Genomic DNA, 17,104 nt, shown 5'->3' on the forward strand with positions numbered 1-17,104 from the left:
ATGTTAGAGGTAAACATACAGCTGGTTTCTGACAATAAAGGCAACACTGCCGAAGCCTTCGGTACACCATTTGCTGTACAGTACAGTGGATGCTGCTAAGTCAGATGGCAGTTGCCATGCAGTACTAAGGTGGTACTATCATACCCTTACAGCAAATAACGGTTATCCCTACCCTGGTCTTCAGGATACTGCTTTGGTCTCTATAAAGTGTTGCCACACCCAGGAAACAATAGAACAATTCACATGAAGCCCTCGGGCCACATCCGTTTTTGACTGTCCTGGCTCTATTCTTCCTATAGCCCTCCACCACAAAGTGTATAGTAGGCATCTTCTCCATACTATACTGCACCATCCCTGACTGTGTACATAGCAATTGTGGGTGTGGGACTACACGGCAAACACTACTTGTCCATTGACCAGAATGTCATCTACCGTGTAGAATACGATCATACACACATCTGTTAACAGTTTGTATGATTATATCATGAATTAGACACAGGATGGGGAAATAGCTGTTTGTTGCTTTAATTTTGGGCACCAGTGTATTTAAAAACTGGAGAGGAATCAGAATAACAGCCTGCCATGTGCGAAATCACACCAATATAATACACTGTGAGGGGTTCCTTAACTTCAATTCATTTTGTTAGCTAATAAATAAAGTGATTAGATGAATATACAATTGCAAAGTCAGTATGTCAGACAATATTCAATTTTGAAAGAAAACTTCTTCAGGAAATGTACTTCATTATTCAAATATACAAATAAAGAAAGATATGTTATAATTACTGTAATCTTGTTACTTTACACAATTTTTGTGACTTTTCACATAAATATTTGTTAGGAGATTTGCACAATGGCTCTCTTAGAGGAAAATATTACTTCAGAAACAATTATCCAGCCAATTTTAAATCAGACAACAGAAATGAAAAAGACAATTTCAAATGTGACAGCAGGAATAAAACCAAAATGGAACCAAAGATTGCACAAATTACCGGACAGGTTTGATCAAATGGATATCAGATTTTCTGGCTTTAATGATATACTGTTGGATTTTGGTTTTCACTTCAATGGAAGAGTGGACAAATTGGAAAACCAATATATTGATAAAAAACAAGATACAACATTTAGAAGATCATTTAGTGCAAGGAAAGACTGAAAGAATGTTGAATAGGCAGATAATATTAGTTGAGCAGAGGTTGTTCCAGTAAATGAAAAGCAAATTTTGGAAACAGAAATATTGGAAACAATAGATAATTTAGAGCAGTTTATACCTAATAATAAGTGAACTGTTACAGATTATACGAATGAAATGAAAACTCAGTTGCAGAAGTCAGTGGGGTACTGTCTGGTAGTGATGAAGCTGATCATAATAAGGCATATTATAGACAATAAACCACTTTCTTCTGTTATGATAAATTATTACCTTTTGTTTTGCCTGAGGGCTTGAAGGCCCAACGGTAATGACCAACTGCCACATCATCCTCTACCGGCAGGCATCACTGGATGCAGAGATGGAGATGAAGTGTGGTCAGCACACGGCTCTCCCAGCAATTTCTCAGTTTTCGTGACCGGAGTCACTATTTCTCGATCAAGTAGCTCCTCAATGTGCCTCATAGGGGCTGAGTGCACTCCACTTGCCAACAGCGCTCGGAAGACCATATGGTCAACCATCCAAGTGCTAGTCGAGCCCAACAGCACTTAACTTCAGTGGTCTGACAGGAACAGGTGTTACCACTGGGACAAGGTCGCAAATGAGGACTTAGTGTTACCTTTTATTATTGATAAGTTGCTACCTTCTGTTATTACCAATAATTTATCGGCACCTGTAATTATTGGGATTTTACCACCATTTGCTACTGCTAAGAAATGCCTATTGTGTAGATTCTTTGAGTGGTCTGCACATGTAAGTAAACATTTGTAATGATTCTTATTCACGCTGTATCTGTATGGCAGAGATGCCATAGGCAGATATGATTATATCTGAGTAAGCCGACAGAAATTTGAAAGCTATACTATCGATTTTTGATGTACCTCAATTGTATTTTTCACCAATTTCTCGTTGCCTGTCAGTTTTTTGAGCTCGTTCGATAAAGACATATGTACTTGCACTCTCCCAATAGTGCGATAATTAAAAGTTATAATATGCAGAAGTCATAAGTTTTCATTCTCCTACAGAGCTACATCCTAATCTTCACATCCTGATGCAATGAGAACTTCCATTTTTATATGGATATTGTTGGAGAAGAAGTCAACACGAAGAGAGAATAGCCAATGTAGCCACCCCAGTATTGTTGTACATCACTGGGGAGACAAGGTAAATATCAAGCCATACACCGGAACTCAAAGGAATTAATCTTCAATCAATGTTCCAGAACTGTCACAATGTTTCTTAATCCGCACACATCCACACTTGCTTGCGTTTCTGGACTTAACAATTTATGGTGCGGCTAAATGTGCATTGGCATAACTATGTCAGTGCTGAACAATTCACATTATGTCCCTCCCAAACAACTGTACTATGTCTGGTTATTACTGACAATTTATAGTTGTTAGTTATTACTAATAACTTTTGTCTACTTAAGATTACTATCATGTTTTTATTAGTAGAAGGTTACTGGTACTACTGACAATTTACAACTTACTGGTATTAATGCTATTTCTTGTTGCTCTTGAGGTTGGAACCTCATTATATAGCTTTAGGGACAACAGATAAATATAAATGAGAAACATATTAGTAACTACTACTACTAGGGACATGTAACAATATTAGAGAAGAAAAGTTGCTTCTCACCATATAATGGAGATGCTGAGTAGCGATAGGCACAACAAAAAGATTCTCACAATTATAGCTTCCGGCCATTAAGGCCTTTGGCAACAATAGACACACACACGCATGCCCACTCTCTCTCTCTCTCTCTCTCTCTCTCTCTCTCTCTCTCTCTCTCTCTCTCTCTCTCCACAAACGCAACTCACACACACAGCTGCAGTCTCAGGCAACTGAAACCACACTCCGCTATACGGTGAGTAGCAACTTTCCTTCACTAATATTGTTACATTCCATCCTGGTTTTTCCATTCTTTGACTAATTTGGATATATTACATGTGAGTTTATTGTGCAATTAGATGATTTATATTTTGCTCCAAAGAAGCGTGTATTACAAAAGAAGAAACCACTACCTTAAGATTATATTTCATATTACGAGGAAGACAGTGGCAAGTTACAGTATATGTCACGGATCAAAACTAGTTACTACAGTTGCACATAATTTTTATGTTTACTAGTACCAGAAGCTGTTTGGGATTTTGTGGCTGTGAACCACATTGGTCCGCTACCTTGTGGCCATGGAAAATGACATCCATCCCCATTGGCACATATTTGTATGGTGTACACCCATAAAGCCACAAGATTGTTATAGTATGTGGTGAACCAATACTGAGAGCAGATATTAAGAAATATTAAATAGAATTACTAGTAATACATATTATGGAATGTGACAGTTATTAAGAAAAGCTTACAAAGTGAACAATGTGCAACTATTACAAAATTTAAGTCACCAAAGTATCTCAATGATCTTCAGTTTATGATTCAGCCTTGGGGGGGATAAACATTTGGCAATGATTTAAGAAAATATTTTATATTTTAACTTGAGGGACTGTTACAGACCAAGTAAGCCTGATTGGGTAATCCTGGTGAGAAGCACGTCAGTGGTAAGTTGCAGTAAATGAAGTGGAAGTTGCTTTATGTATAAACTTGTGAACCCGGTAGTGCTTCGCACTTCCTAAGTATATATGGAATTGTATGTACATCCTAAATACTTTGCCCCCTCTCTCTCCAGCCATTTTCTCATTCCTTGTGTCTCTCCATACATCTCTTCCTCTGCCCATCCCTCTGTGCATAACCTCCTCCCTCCTCTCTCTGTTCATTTCTTCCTTACCTCTCTCTATGTCCATTTCCATCTGAATGTTCAGTAGAGTATTGTGCAAAACTTTGAAGTAAATCCATCAAGATCATTTTGGGAATTTTGGTAACAGTGTTTCCCCTTCATATATTACATATATATATATATATGAAATATATTACAAAAGTGTATAGCCTAAGTCTGTCCAAATGTTTATTAGAGTATAATGTAAAAATTTGGAAGTAAATCAGTCAAGAACTTTTCTTGAGATTTTCAGTAACAATGTTTTCCTTTGTATAATACATACATATTTATATTTTATATATACAACTGTCAAACTGATATTTTGTTATGAATTGCCAAACTGAATACAATTATTTTTTTATTTTCTTTTTCATGCTAAAGTACTATTACCATCCACAATTAAGAGCGCACAAAGAGAACAAGCAGTCAAATCTTCAAGCCATTCTTAATTGTTGATATGCAACTGATGTCACTTTCTGATTTTTCCGTTGGATTTTCCAACAAATTTCTTTCATTCAAACGAAGTCATACGATAACGAACATCACAAAAAATATCAACCAAATTGTTCTGAGGTGATGACCTTCATGCACTCGAACTGATTTTTATTTATATTGATTCTACATAAGTATGGATGTAAAACTGTAGTGCTCTGAGGACCTTTTGTACCCTAGCTAGTGGCTGGCATCTGTTATGATGTATGATAATTAGTTTTAAAATGTGAAGACTCGTGTAGAGTTGTAGCATTAATTAACATGTTGGTCAAAGAACCAGTTTTCTTTTATCCTCAATGAGGTGAGCACCTATGGTGTCTCTCCATGCAAGGAATAATCCTTTCTTTCCTTGCTAGGAGGAAGTACCAATTTATTGATAATTACCATGATCTTTGTACCCTGTGCAGTGAAGCAATATTTTTCCCACTACATAGAAATATCAGTTATCTGGTTAGAACTGGCACAGATAGGACAGTCCATCAGAAATGAAAATACCAGTAGTTTAAATGCTGGAGGAAACAGAACATCCTCTTAAAATTTTTCCAAGGTGTGAGAGAAGCTGTAAGTTAATGATGATTTAAGATAGGTTGAATATTTTGTGAAGCATAATTAATTGTAGTTTATAATGGATTCTTTAAGTTTAATTTACTATACGACAAAATCTGGAGAGTGTTTACACAGTTTCTACTGGTTGATAGTACTAATTGGCAACAGTTTGTACAAAGAGATTCTGTACTGGTTTGAATTTACTGAATATTTGGGGAGGGGTGGACATTAGCATAATTTAGCATAAATAGTCAAGCTCATCCCTAACTATCTTACACAGAAGATAAAGCTAGAGGTGCCGCTGGTTATGCAGTCCTCTTTGTGGTTAGTCCATACATTGGGCAGAAAGCACAAGTAGCTTCTGGACAAGGTATCTTAATGTCTACACACCAAAAAGGAACCTAACCTATTTTTAAATTTATTACAAAATGAATAATTAGTGGAATGATTTAAGTATGAGGGATGATGCCAACTTTACTACAGCCAAAGTTACTATGGTGAATGGCCAACAGCTTATGTTGTTATAATACATAAAAGGTTGTGGAAGGTTAAATGCAACAGGTATCCCAAAGCAGCATCTACTGTAGTTACATTGGTTTCCTTTAAGCTTAAGTAATGAAGGTAGAATGATGATAAATGAATGTACATAAAAATTACAGGAACTGATTCAGTTAGCAGAAGCGTTTAAGACTGAAGGCTATATGGTTATTTGACAAGAAAACAAAAAATATATAATAATTAATGATAATGTAACAATGTATACACTTACATAATCAACCTTGAACTAATAACATTTAAGCAGCAAAATGAAATGACACTTATGTTTTAAGTAAAAGGGTAATTAACTAAGTCAAAAGACAAATATGGATTGTGTCCATTGTACATGACATATGAAAGAAAAAAAGATATAGTCCCATTATAACATTTAATGTTTGAATTGGATTACTTAAGAAATTGTGTGTAAGATGTATGAGACAGGTGAAATACCCTCAGACTTCAAGAAGAATGTAGTAATTCTAATTCCAAAGAAAGTAGTTGCTGACAGTGTGAAAATTACTGATGTATCAGTTCAATAAGTCACAGCTGCAAAATACTAACATGAATTCTTAACAGACAAATAGAAAACCTGGTAGAAGGCAACCTTGGGGAAGATCAATTTGGATTCCAGAGAAATATAGGAACACACAAGGCAATACTTCTCATAGAAGATAGGTTAAGGAAAGACAAACCTACATTTTTAGCATTTGTAGACTTAGAGAAAGCTTTTGACAATGTTGATTGGCATATTCTCTTTGAAATTCTGTATGCAGCATGGGGAGAATATAGGGAGCTAAAGGCTATTTACAACTTGTACAGAAGTGAAACAACAGTTATAAGAGGCAAGGGATATGAAATGAAGCAGTGCTTGAGAAGAGAGTGAGACAGGGTTGTATCCTATCCCCAATGTTATTCAGTCTGTATATTGAACAAGTAGTAAAGGAAACCAAAGAAAAATATAGAGTAGGAATGAAAAGTTCAGGGAAATGAAATAAAAACTTTTAATGGTTGCCGACGACTTTGTAATTCTGTCCCAGACAGCAAAGGATGGGCAGTTGAACAGAATGGTAAGTGGTTTGAAAGGAAAATATAAGACAAAAGCAAAACAAAGAGAATGGAACGTAGCCAAATTAAATCAGGGGATGATAAGGGAGCCGGCAGGGGTGGCCGAGCGGTTTTAGGCGCTACAGTCTGGAACAGCGCGACCGCTACGGTTGCAGGTTCGAATCCTGCCTTGGGCGTGGATGTGTGTGATGTCCTTAGGTTACTTAGGTTTAAGTAGTTCTAAGTGACTGATGACCTGAGAAGTTAAGTCCCATAGTGCTCCGAGCCGTTTGAACCATTTTTTGATGATAAGAGAATTAGATTATGAAATGAGATACTTAAAGTAGTTGATGAGTTTTGCTATCTGGGCAGCAAAATAACTGATGATGGCCAAAGTAGATAGAATATAAAATGTAGACTGGCAGTGGCGAGGAAAGTATTTCTGAAGAAGATAAATTTGTTAACATCGAATATATAGATTTAAGTGTTGGGAAGTCTTTTTTCAAGATATTTGTGTGGAGGGTTGCCATGTATAGAAGTGAAACATGGACAACAAACAGTTTAGACAAAGAGAGAATAGAAGCTTTTGAAATGTGATACTACAGACGAATGTTGAAGATTAGATGGGTTAATCACATAACTAATGTGGAGGTACTGAATAGAATCGGGGAGACAAGAAATTTGTGGCACAACTTGACCAGAAGAAAGGGTCAGTTGATAGGACACATTCTGAGGCATCAAAGGGTCACAAGTTTAGTATTGGATGGAAGTTTGGGAGGTAAAAACACTAGATGGCGACCAAGGGATGAATGCAGTAAGCAGATTCGAAAGGATGTAGGTTGCAGTAGCTATTTGGACATGAAAAGGATCACACAGGATAGAGTAGCATGGAGAGTTGCAGCAAACCAGTCTTTGGACTGAAGATCACAACAACAACAAGAAATAGTAACACACTTTCTAATTTATATGGTGCAGCATGTATGAGGCTACAGAATTTCATTCAGGATCTTCCCCTCAAGAGTCAGAAGTGTGAAGCTTGCTGAACCCTTATTGTCTATAGATGAGTAATCGAGTTAAAGTAAATGCATTTTAAATAACACAGACTTTTGTCTTGTTTCTATGCATGTGATATCAAGTGGTAGCTGAGTTATTTGTTTTTCATTGTGTTATTACTTGAGGTACATCGTGGGTGATGTGCAGCTGTTGGGAGTTCGCAAGCAGACACCTTTATACCATAAGATATGACACGAAGCTTCCAGCACCCCATCGACTGTTTAAGGCAGCTCTAAGAGCATAACTGCACATGATCATGCAAAGAATAGTTAATGACTAATACATTGAAACTAAATATGTACCAAGACTATTTTACAAATTTGTCACTCAGAACACTCTCACTGGGCATACTCATCTCGAGTTCTGGGCTCAGGTGGGCTCCCCTAAAACATCTCTTGTTTAATTAAACTTTCCACCAGGTTCGTGATTTTCTTGGATAATGCAATCGCACAACAATAGGCATGAAAGTGACAATAGTGGAGTGACAGAAAAAGAAATAAATCAACTGTGATGACAGCAGGCGAAAAAAGTAGATCTGTGCTCCATAATTTGATTGAATAGACCCACAAAGAAAGCATACCATATAATGGCTTTAAAGTAGGGCAGTAGAGTAGGCTACTTGCCATACAATTGTGATCCCAATGTAAATGAACTGATTTGGGCAAAAATGAAAAGGAATTTCAGAGAACCAGATAGAATATTGCCATTAGGTGGAATGTTTAGAAACATACTACTGGGCAAACACTGAAATTATGGAAGTTGTCATCAATGATATTATTTATGCAAGCTCGCCTCCCTTGAGTGGCAATGAATCAAAGCTATCTAGGACTGAGAATGGCATTAGTGAACACACGAGTGAAACTTATGACTTAGATGAATCAATTCTGGCACGTAATGTTTTGTTGTGTTCTACTTTTCAAGCACAATATGGTTAGAAATTTTCAGTAAAAGTATCACAGTCACTGGTTTTTTACACACTATTATTTTAGTCTTACATCTCTGTAACTAAATTAGATATGATTTATATACTTACTGCAATTTATTTTATAGCAATGAGTATCTTCACTGAACAATTAAATAAATTACAATTTCAAATTTAATGGCATTTATGTAATCACTTATCTCTGCATGTTATGTTTGCTTACAGTTACAAGTCAAGAGATGCTCTGAACATAGTGGCATCTGATACACAAGGCTGACTGGCTTTGCTGTGCCAAGAAATAGTATTAGTATGAACACAGACCACTCTCCTTGAATTGATACAGCTACTACAGCCAACAACCACACGGAGAATGTTACTGGAGTGTGAGTGTAATGTTATGATAACATTGTCCTTAACATTATTAAATTGAGCTGTACCTTGTTGATAGGTCGCGGTACATCTTCTGCATGCCATCTTTGCCCCTAACGGACAGTGTGCTGTTATTGATGAAAGCAAGTGGCAGCGTGAAGAGTGTGTCGGATGGCGGAGCAGGGAGGGCTGTTCTGGCACAGTATGTTGTGATTTGTGCTGTGCGATTTCTCTTTTGTGTGACTGGACTTCAGTATTCTGCTTGGGGTCGCATGTCAGAAAATAAGTTTTCATCCTGATGGCTCCAGAGGACATGAGGTGGCCAAAGCAATTTGTACTCGAAGTCAGTGGTTGCAGCGCCTTTTGTAAGAGGGAAGCATGCCGTCTTAGAGCTGCGGTGAAGTACCTTGCTTCTGTTGAGTAAATCTGGGGACAGCATGAGGTTCACAAAACGTAACTCACCTTCACGGCTATTAGAACTCTAAAAATACTGGCTCAAGAGGCCTGCACGTACTTGAACCAATTGCTTATTTTAACAGCGTAAATGTGTGATTTTCTGTAATTAAGACATAGTGTTTTTACCTTCTTATATATGATAGCTTTAAAGACTTTGGATTAAGTTACCTCATTTAGTGCTGTGAGTGGTTTTGATGCTTGCTAAGTAACTTGTTAATTCTGGGAGAAAAGGGTTCATGCCAAGTGTTTGGTTTTAAGTAATGTCTGCTAATGTAATTGAAGTTTGTTTGCCAACTGTGTGCATCCATTCAAATCTTGTTGATTTTCCATCCCGCTTGGTAGTCCCTTGTTACCGTCATGGCATTGGATATTGCTTTGAAATTGAATCCTGGTCCCTTTATTGATATGTGGGTGTGTAATTATGCTCATAGCCATATTGTGTTCAGTTCCATGATTGAGGGATTAAGGATCATTTATGATTTGATTATTTGTTCAACTGAAAGATCCTTTACTTGGCAGGCAATTCTAGTAGTCACTAGCACGATGCACAGAATTGTCTTGATTACCCAGGAGGTGTCTTTATCCGATTTACCCTGAGTAACTACCCGAGTGCAGCCGATTGGATTATGAGGTCGCAGGTTGCACTGTCTCTTGATCAACAACATTGTACTTTCTTGTTTTTTAAGTGTGTGTGTGTGTGTGTGTGTGTGTGTGTGTGTGTGTGTGTGTGTGTGTGTGTGTGTGTTTCAGTCCTTTGGTCAGTAGTGTTGTGGAACATTTTGTGATACAACAAAATTGTAAATTAGAAAGCAGGCTGTTACAAAATGAACTGCCAAATTGTGACACAATTTCTTCTTGTTGTAGCTGTCATTTTGAGCCAGAAATGCATTGTTCTTCTGACACATGAGCGTGTATTACAATTTTTTTCTGTGTCCTAATACTTATTTGGTATCTCATTATAGGAATTGAAACTTAGTGAGAAGTGATTAATTCTCGAGAAACTGCAACAAATTTCTTTGCCTTTGTGATGTAGCTTGTTGAAAGTACGAGGGTCGGTCAAAAAGTAATGCCTCCCATTTTTTTTTCTACTTAAAAAAATTAAGTTAAGTGAAAAATTTGAATTTGGCGCCAGTCCTCAAACCTTCTTCTGCAATCCACTGCAGTAGTAACTTTCTTTGCAGCAGGTGGCAGCACAGCAGAAGTTTGTAAGATGGCCGACATCGATGTTCGTTTGAGACAGCGTTGTGTGATTGAATTCTTGAATGCAGAAGGTGAAACGCCCATACGCATTCATGAAAGACTGAAGAAGGTGTATGGTGTTGTGACAGTGGATGTCAGCACTGTTAGACGATGGGTTCATCGTTGTAAGGAAGCTGAAGGGCAAACACCGTTGACTGACGAAAAGCGGAGCGGCAGGCCGGTGAGTGCAGTGACTCCACACAACATTCAGCAAGTTGATGACATCATTCGTGGTGACCGTCGGGTGACTGCAGATGAAGTGTGTCGCGTTATTTCTCTTAGTAAAGGCAGTGTGATCACGATTATTAAACAATTGGGGTACTCAAAAGTTTGTGCACGGTGGGTTCCAAGAATGTTAACCGATCAGAATAAAGAGGCAAGGAAAACAATAGCCTCCCAACACTTGCAACGCTTCCGTTTGGAGGGAGATGAGTTTCTGAAAAAAATTGTGACCGGGGACGAAACATGGGTGGATTTTTTTGAACCCGAATCAAAGAGGCAGTCAATGGAGTGGCGTCACACAAGCTCGCCGAGGAAGAAAAAATTCAAAACTGTGCGATCGGCAGGGAAAGTTATGGCAACAGTTTTCTGGGATACAGAGGGTGTGATTCTGGTTGATTTTTTGGAGCAGGGATGCACAATAAATTCTGTTCAATACGTCACAACCCTCAAAAAACTTAAAGCACGTCTTCAGCGAGTTCGCCCAACAAAATCAATGGCAGATGTTCTTCTTTTGCATGACAATGCAAGACCACACACCAGTCGTCACACCTCTGACGAGATTGTCAAAACTGGATGGGAAGTTTTGCCTCATCCCCCATACAGCTCTGACCTGGCACCATCAGACTTCCATCTGTTCGGGCCACTAAAAGAAGCTCATCGTGGGATTCATTTTGAAGATGAGGAGGCCCTCAAAACATCCGTGCGTCAATGGCTTAGGAAGCAGAGCTGTGATTTTTACCGTGCTGGGATACATGCCCTTGTTCAAAGATGGACCAAAACTGTAGAGATGGGCGGAGATTACATTGAAAAATGACAAAATGATCCTCAATGTTGTGGTTTTCAACCTATGTAATTGCATTTAAATTTCCTGACAATTAAACGTAGAAAAAAAAAAAAAAATAGGAGGCATTACTTTTTGACTGACCCTCGTATTTTCTTTCCTAAGAGTGATAGTTAAGTGCGGCAGTTGTTTGTTGTTTTTGAACATAGATATTTTCATAACCATATACACCCTCTTTGGTTTCCTATGTTTTAACAGTGCAATGTCGGTCAGTGTGATAGTGCATTGAAGTCTTACTTGAAAGCAAAGTAAGTACTGCAGCACATGTTCGGGAATGTGCACATTTATGAAATTTGATCACCTCTGAGACTTGTTATAGTTCTTAATGTGTTTTTTAATTAATTGTTGAAAGCTTACAAGTAAATTCTTTTTAACTGCTTTGACTGGACTTTTAAGCATATACTGTTCACAATATATATTTTGGTCACAAATGATGTTCAACCCTTACTTGGACTTTGTCCTTCCCCACCTGGACAACCCCACGCAGTAGATGTGTAACACAAATGGTGTTCAAAAAATAAAAATAAAAAAATGTACAGCAAATTAGCAGCACAACTGCATATTTATTATAACTCTGAGTATACATTTATTTAGGCACTTAGCTTTCATAATTTTAAGTACATCATCTTGAAACATAGTTCAGAATTCAAATGAAGTAACCATGTAAAACATTTAATCATGTAATAACAGTAAGAATATTTTATCACATGTAAAAGAACATTAAAATTTACTGAGAAATACTTTTGTACTCTTTTGCAACAATATGGCTACATACATTTAACTTTCAAATAAATAAATATTACTAAATTCTATAGTTTGGAATAAATCACAGCTGAATTTTCTGAAGAATAGTTTTACTATCTTCTCCAAAGACTACTAAAACAGATAATGACGACCACTGGCACAACAAAAACAAAATAGTTTTTTTTTTTTTTTTTACAGAGAAGCCGAGTAATTTCAGTACATTCCAGTAAAACAGAATATACATTTGAGTATTATAACAAGTGAGTATTATGACAGTCAATTAAAACAATCAATTATATATGCCAAGCTCAATTATTTTGCCCACTTAAATTATTTGGAGTTGATATTTGCCAGGAAAAGTCTGCTGTTACATATAAAATGTAAATTAAACAAACAATATTAGATCTCAAATGGCTGCACAAATTTCAATTCCCGTTAATGTGTGCAGCAATGAGGAACATTGCACTCCACTTATGAAGAAACCTCACTTCTGTTATGGGGACAGATAACTAAACTGTTCTAAAATAGAGAAATCTGGATTTTAATTATGGACTGGTAACATTTGCTTTTTATTAGTCATCTTATAGTGTCTTCACAGTGTGTTTACTTTCCAATAATATGCATGCTGACACATTTGTAAGAAGTTTGTAACGAATTTTTCCTTTTTGTGCATATGCAATAAAGGCCTTTCTGTAAAGGGGCGAAATAATGAACTGTGGTAGCCAAAAGACAAATTTTCCCAAGTTGACAACAACATTTCTTTTACTGTTAAGTTATTTTCCATTTTCTGCTTCCTGGAGTATATTTAAAGGATACTAATTTCTTAAGCTATACAGTAACAGGGCTTTCTAAAATGTGTCACTTTTACATTCTGTACAAACAGTGACAAAAGCCAGCATTGAGTAGTAATGAAATGAAAAAAACTCTACCAAGTCAATTTCAACAAATAACAGGGCAAGTGGAAGACTAGATCATCAAAATCATATACATACAAACTTACTGTTCAGATCTAACTTACAGAAAAACTGTTGATAACAAAATGGATTTATAACAATTTTACGTGAATTCGCCCATCCAATGCTACACAAACCTATGTTTTTCATTTCACAAATACAAAACTGATGATTTAAGTACAGTTTCAAGGTAGTTAATTACAACCAGAAAAATTGCTTTATAAGAGCAGATTATTTGCAAAATAAGATTCTTAACAAACAGCATTAATAAGTCTAGGAAATTTCAATTCTGAAAAAAGAAAGTAATTCCTCCATATCAACAGCACCAGATTCTCACTCATTTATGACTATAAACAGTAGTTTCACTGTGTGTGTGGTCACTCACAGGTGAAACATGTAATTGTAATGGGTGGGCTGTATATTTTTCAGAGTGCTCTACATAGTTTGTAAGGTCAAAGCAAAAGGTTTCTTTCACTATGGGATCATTATCAACTTATAGCATATTGAATCAAAAAATAGTTGTCAAGACATGCTCCACCGAATAAACACTTATCTCTGTATGCAAAGACAAAAACTGCATTAACATACATACATACATTTACAAAAGTCTCAAAAATAAGATGTGTTTTTTACATTAAAGTTGATGCTAAATAGCATGATAAATATTTTTCAAAAATTAAATATAAATCGTATAAAAACATACCGACATTTAAGTAAGGCCACTGCCACCATGCTCTTAAATTGCCAAATAACAGATTTAATGTGTTAGTGTAAATAATTCCATTACGAAAATATCCAAGCTTCCTCTGTCTGCAAAAATTTGCTGTATCACTACAAGACAATATTGTACTTTTCGAACAATGATAAGACTGCAATGACCTTGACTGATTTCTCATTATCCATTTTACTTCCAAAAATTATGAGTTCTCATAAATTCAGCTGCAATAATGTAGCCTCCTACAAATATAATTCAGCTGTTAAATAGCAACGTTTTCCAGAACCATTAATTTACATTTGTTCCCTAAATTACAAAAATATCATATACTGAGATCCTGTAACGTCGAGATTCCCATGGCAAGCATCATTTGTCTGAAGAGTGAGTCTTCTCTATTCATTAAACTGACTGGTGTGTCAAACTCCACAACCTGAAATTAGTAGTAGTAATTTGTAAATTAGTTGAAAATAATTGCTCTGCATTTCTACTATTAATACTATTCTATTCTACTAGTTAATATTACGAAACATTAGTGCAACAAAAGATTATTAATATCAATTACTGATTCACATTAGTTGTCAATAGAGTGAAATAGGAGAATGTTCATCTGAACATAAAACACACACAAAACCATAGTACACGCCCTACGGTGGATACCAATGCAAACCATTCCAAGATAAAATATTAATGCTCAACACACACACATATTTTGGAAGACAGGAAACATTAGGCACAAATAACAACTTACTACACAGCAGACACAGTGCTTTACAGTCTGCAGTTTGTAATAGCAAACAAATGTGATGGCTGTATGATTCATTTGAATTTTAGATTATTAACTGAAGTTAATTTGCTTCATTAGTTGTTCAGTTTATCTAAGTTTACAAGGACCATTTCACTTCTGAAGATAATAAACTATGGTTAATTAAACTTATATTGTAGAACTTGTGTCAACAACAATGAATGTTGAATTTCCCACATGACGTAGTACCGATATTTCAGAGTTACTCGACCAATATTCACAAGAATGCTTTCAATTTACTTCCTCACAGAGATGGTAGAGCAGGGAGACCAGGCTGCTATACTATAAACTGAGACTTCCATTTTACAGCTTATGATACAGATTTAAGAATACCAATGCTCAGCAGGACATTCAGTAAAGTGAAGAAATTATTTTTGAGAATTACTAGAATACAATAGTGGCATCAAGGCTTGCATTAGCAGACTTTTAGGGATTACTGTGGCAGAATTCAAATAAGACTACCGGCTATTGAATCCAGTCTGACTTGCTGTACATTTAATAGAATGATTTTTTTCCCTTATCACGACATCATCTGTGTCAGTATTACAGATGTAAAGTAGCTTCGCCTCTGATTCCAACTGAAATTGCCCCATTTGAAAGGTAAAGTTTTACCAAAGGTGATGGCTCGCTAGGCTTGAATTTCAAATCTCAAAACTCAAATAGCAGTGAAGATCTTGCCTGCCATATTTGTCACACCTGGGATAACTTGGAGACACTTAAGATGATGTTACAAGAAAGGGGCATAAAAGATGAAGTAGCCCATTGCTTTATTGAAGAATGTGGAGTAAACATGATTGGAGCAATGTCATTAGTAGAAATACTTCACTTAAATTGTACCACACATCAATTACAACTGTGTGTGAATAAATTCAAAATTTGCTAGCAACATATAAACAACAAACTACACAGATAATCATTCACAAACAGCACAGGCTAAACTACTGAGAATACAGAACAATAGCTGACCAAGCAGCTTCAGGTGTGGTGTAGGAGTATGTAGCAGGCAATAATTAAGTTGTAGGTTTTAAGTTCACAACAGGAATCAGACAGGACAGGTTCATCAGCAAGTGAGCAAGTTTTTAGTGTATAGCAGGGTTAATATACAACACCTTAAAAACAGATTACAGTGACTTACAGCTGCAAAGTTACTAACTACTGAATGTAAGTAAGTTTTAGAAACTCTTTGATCAATTTACATCAAAAGACAGTACTTTTAATTTTTATTGGGATAAGCCGGGACAGGGATAGGAATGGTGTGAATTCACTGCGCACTAATTGCAAATTACGCAAAACACGTATTTCCATTATACTTTTTGATTGTTAAACATAGTAAGTAAATTACAAAAACTGTGACAAAACTGATTTTTGTAATATAAATTAACTGATAATTTTGTATTACGGTGTTGCTATTTATAAATGATAATTACATAACTATCCCGTTCACCTCCAACTGCAGCAGAACGATTGTGCAACACACTACTCCACTTTCGATAAAATAACCTCCATTACATTCATAATCACTACTGAAATGTAAACTCTTGGTAGCATAAACATGTGTCTTTCACTGCTCATATTCCTGACTTCCAACTGCTTTACCTGGAAGTCTGCTAAGCAGGAAGAACAGGACCTTTTCTAGAAAGAGCCGAAGCTGTGACTGGGGAGGTATGGGAAGGGAAATTAGCCATGTCCTTTTCAATGGAATCGTACTAGCATTTGCCTCTTTAAAAAATTACAGAAACCACAGATAACCTAAATCTGGATGGCCAGACATGAATTTGAAATGGCACCCGGTGCACGTCCAGCACCCTACAACTGTCCCGCCTTGCTCAGTTTCGTTAAGAGTGCAGCGCATAGAAAGAGCCAACAGAAAACAGTATTTATATTAGCTTTCGAGCTCTCTTATCAAAGTACACATACATTCATGCACCCAAATGTTACAGACACTGAAACACGCATACCAGTGGCTACAGCAAGAGTCTCACCGTGGCCACTGACTTATCCATTTAGGAGTGCATGAACGTGTGTGTGTGTGTGTGTGTGTGTGTGTGTGTGTGTGTGTGTGTGTGTGTGTGTGTGCTTTGACCAGAGAAAGAGCAAGAACTCAAAAATCAGTATAAATAATTTTTTCTGTTCTGCATTTCTATGGACATGTAATACTTGGATATGCACTGCGGCACAAGGCTGCTGGCACACTACACTTTGAATATTGTGCCAACAGTACCTGCATGCACTGGCCAACAGAGCCA

The 17,104-nt window shown here is 36.6% G+C and overlaps 1 protein-coding gene across 1 annotated transcript in view; it reads right to left on the reverse strand.

Moving 5' to 3' along the window:
* Positions 1-12,187: 12,187 nt before the first annotated feature.
* Positions 12,188-17,104, reverse strand: part of LOC126274593 (ATP-binding cassette sub-family C member 5-like) — a 271,486-nt gene continuing 266,569 nt past the window's right edge. The window contains exon 26 of the mRNA XM_049977127.1: positions 12,188-14,486. Coding sequence (XP_049833084.1) covers positions 14,379-14,486 — 108 coding nt within the window. The 3' untranslated portion in view covers positions 12,188-14,378. The remainder of the gene's footprint in view (positions 14,487-17,104) is intronic.

Source organism: Schistocerca gregaria, chromosome 1 (genome assembly GCF_023897955.1).
Source record: "Schistocerca gregaria isolate iqSchGreg1 chromosome 1, iqSchGreg1.2, whole genome shotgun sequence".
NCBI classification, from domain to species: Eukaryota; Metazoa; Arthropoda; class Insecta; order Orthoptera; family Acrididae; genus Schistocerca; species Schistocerca gregaria.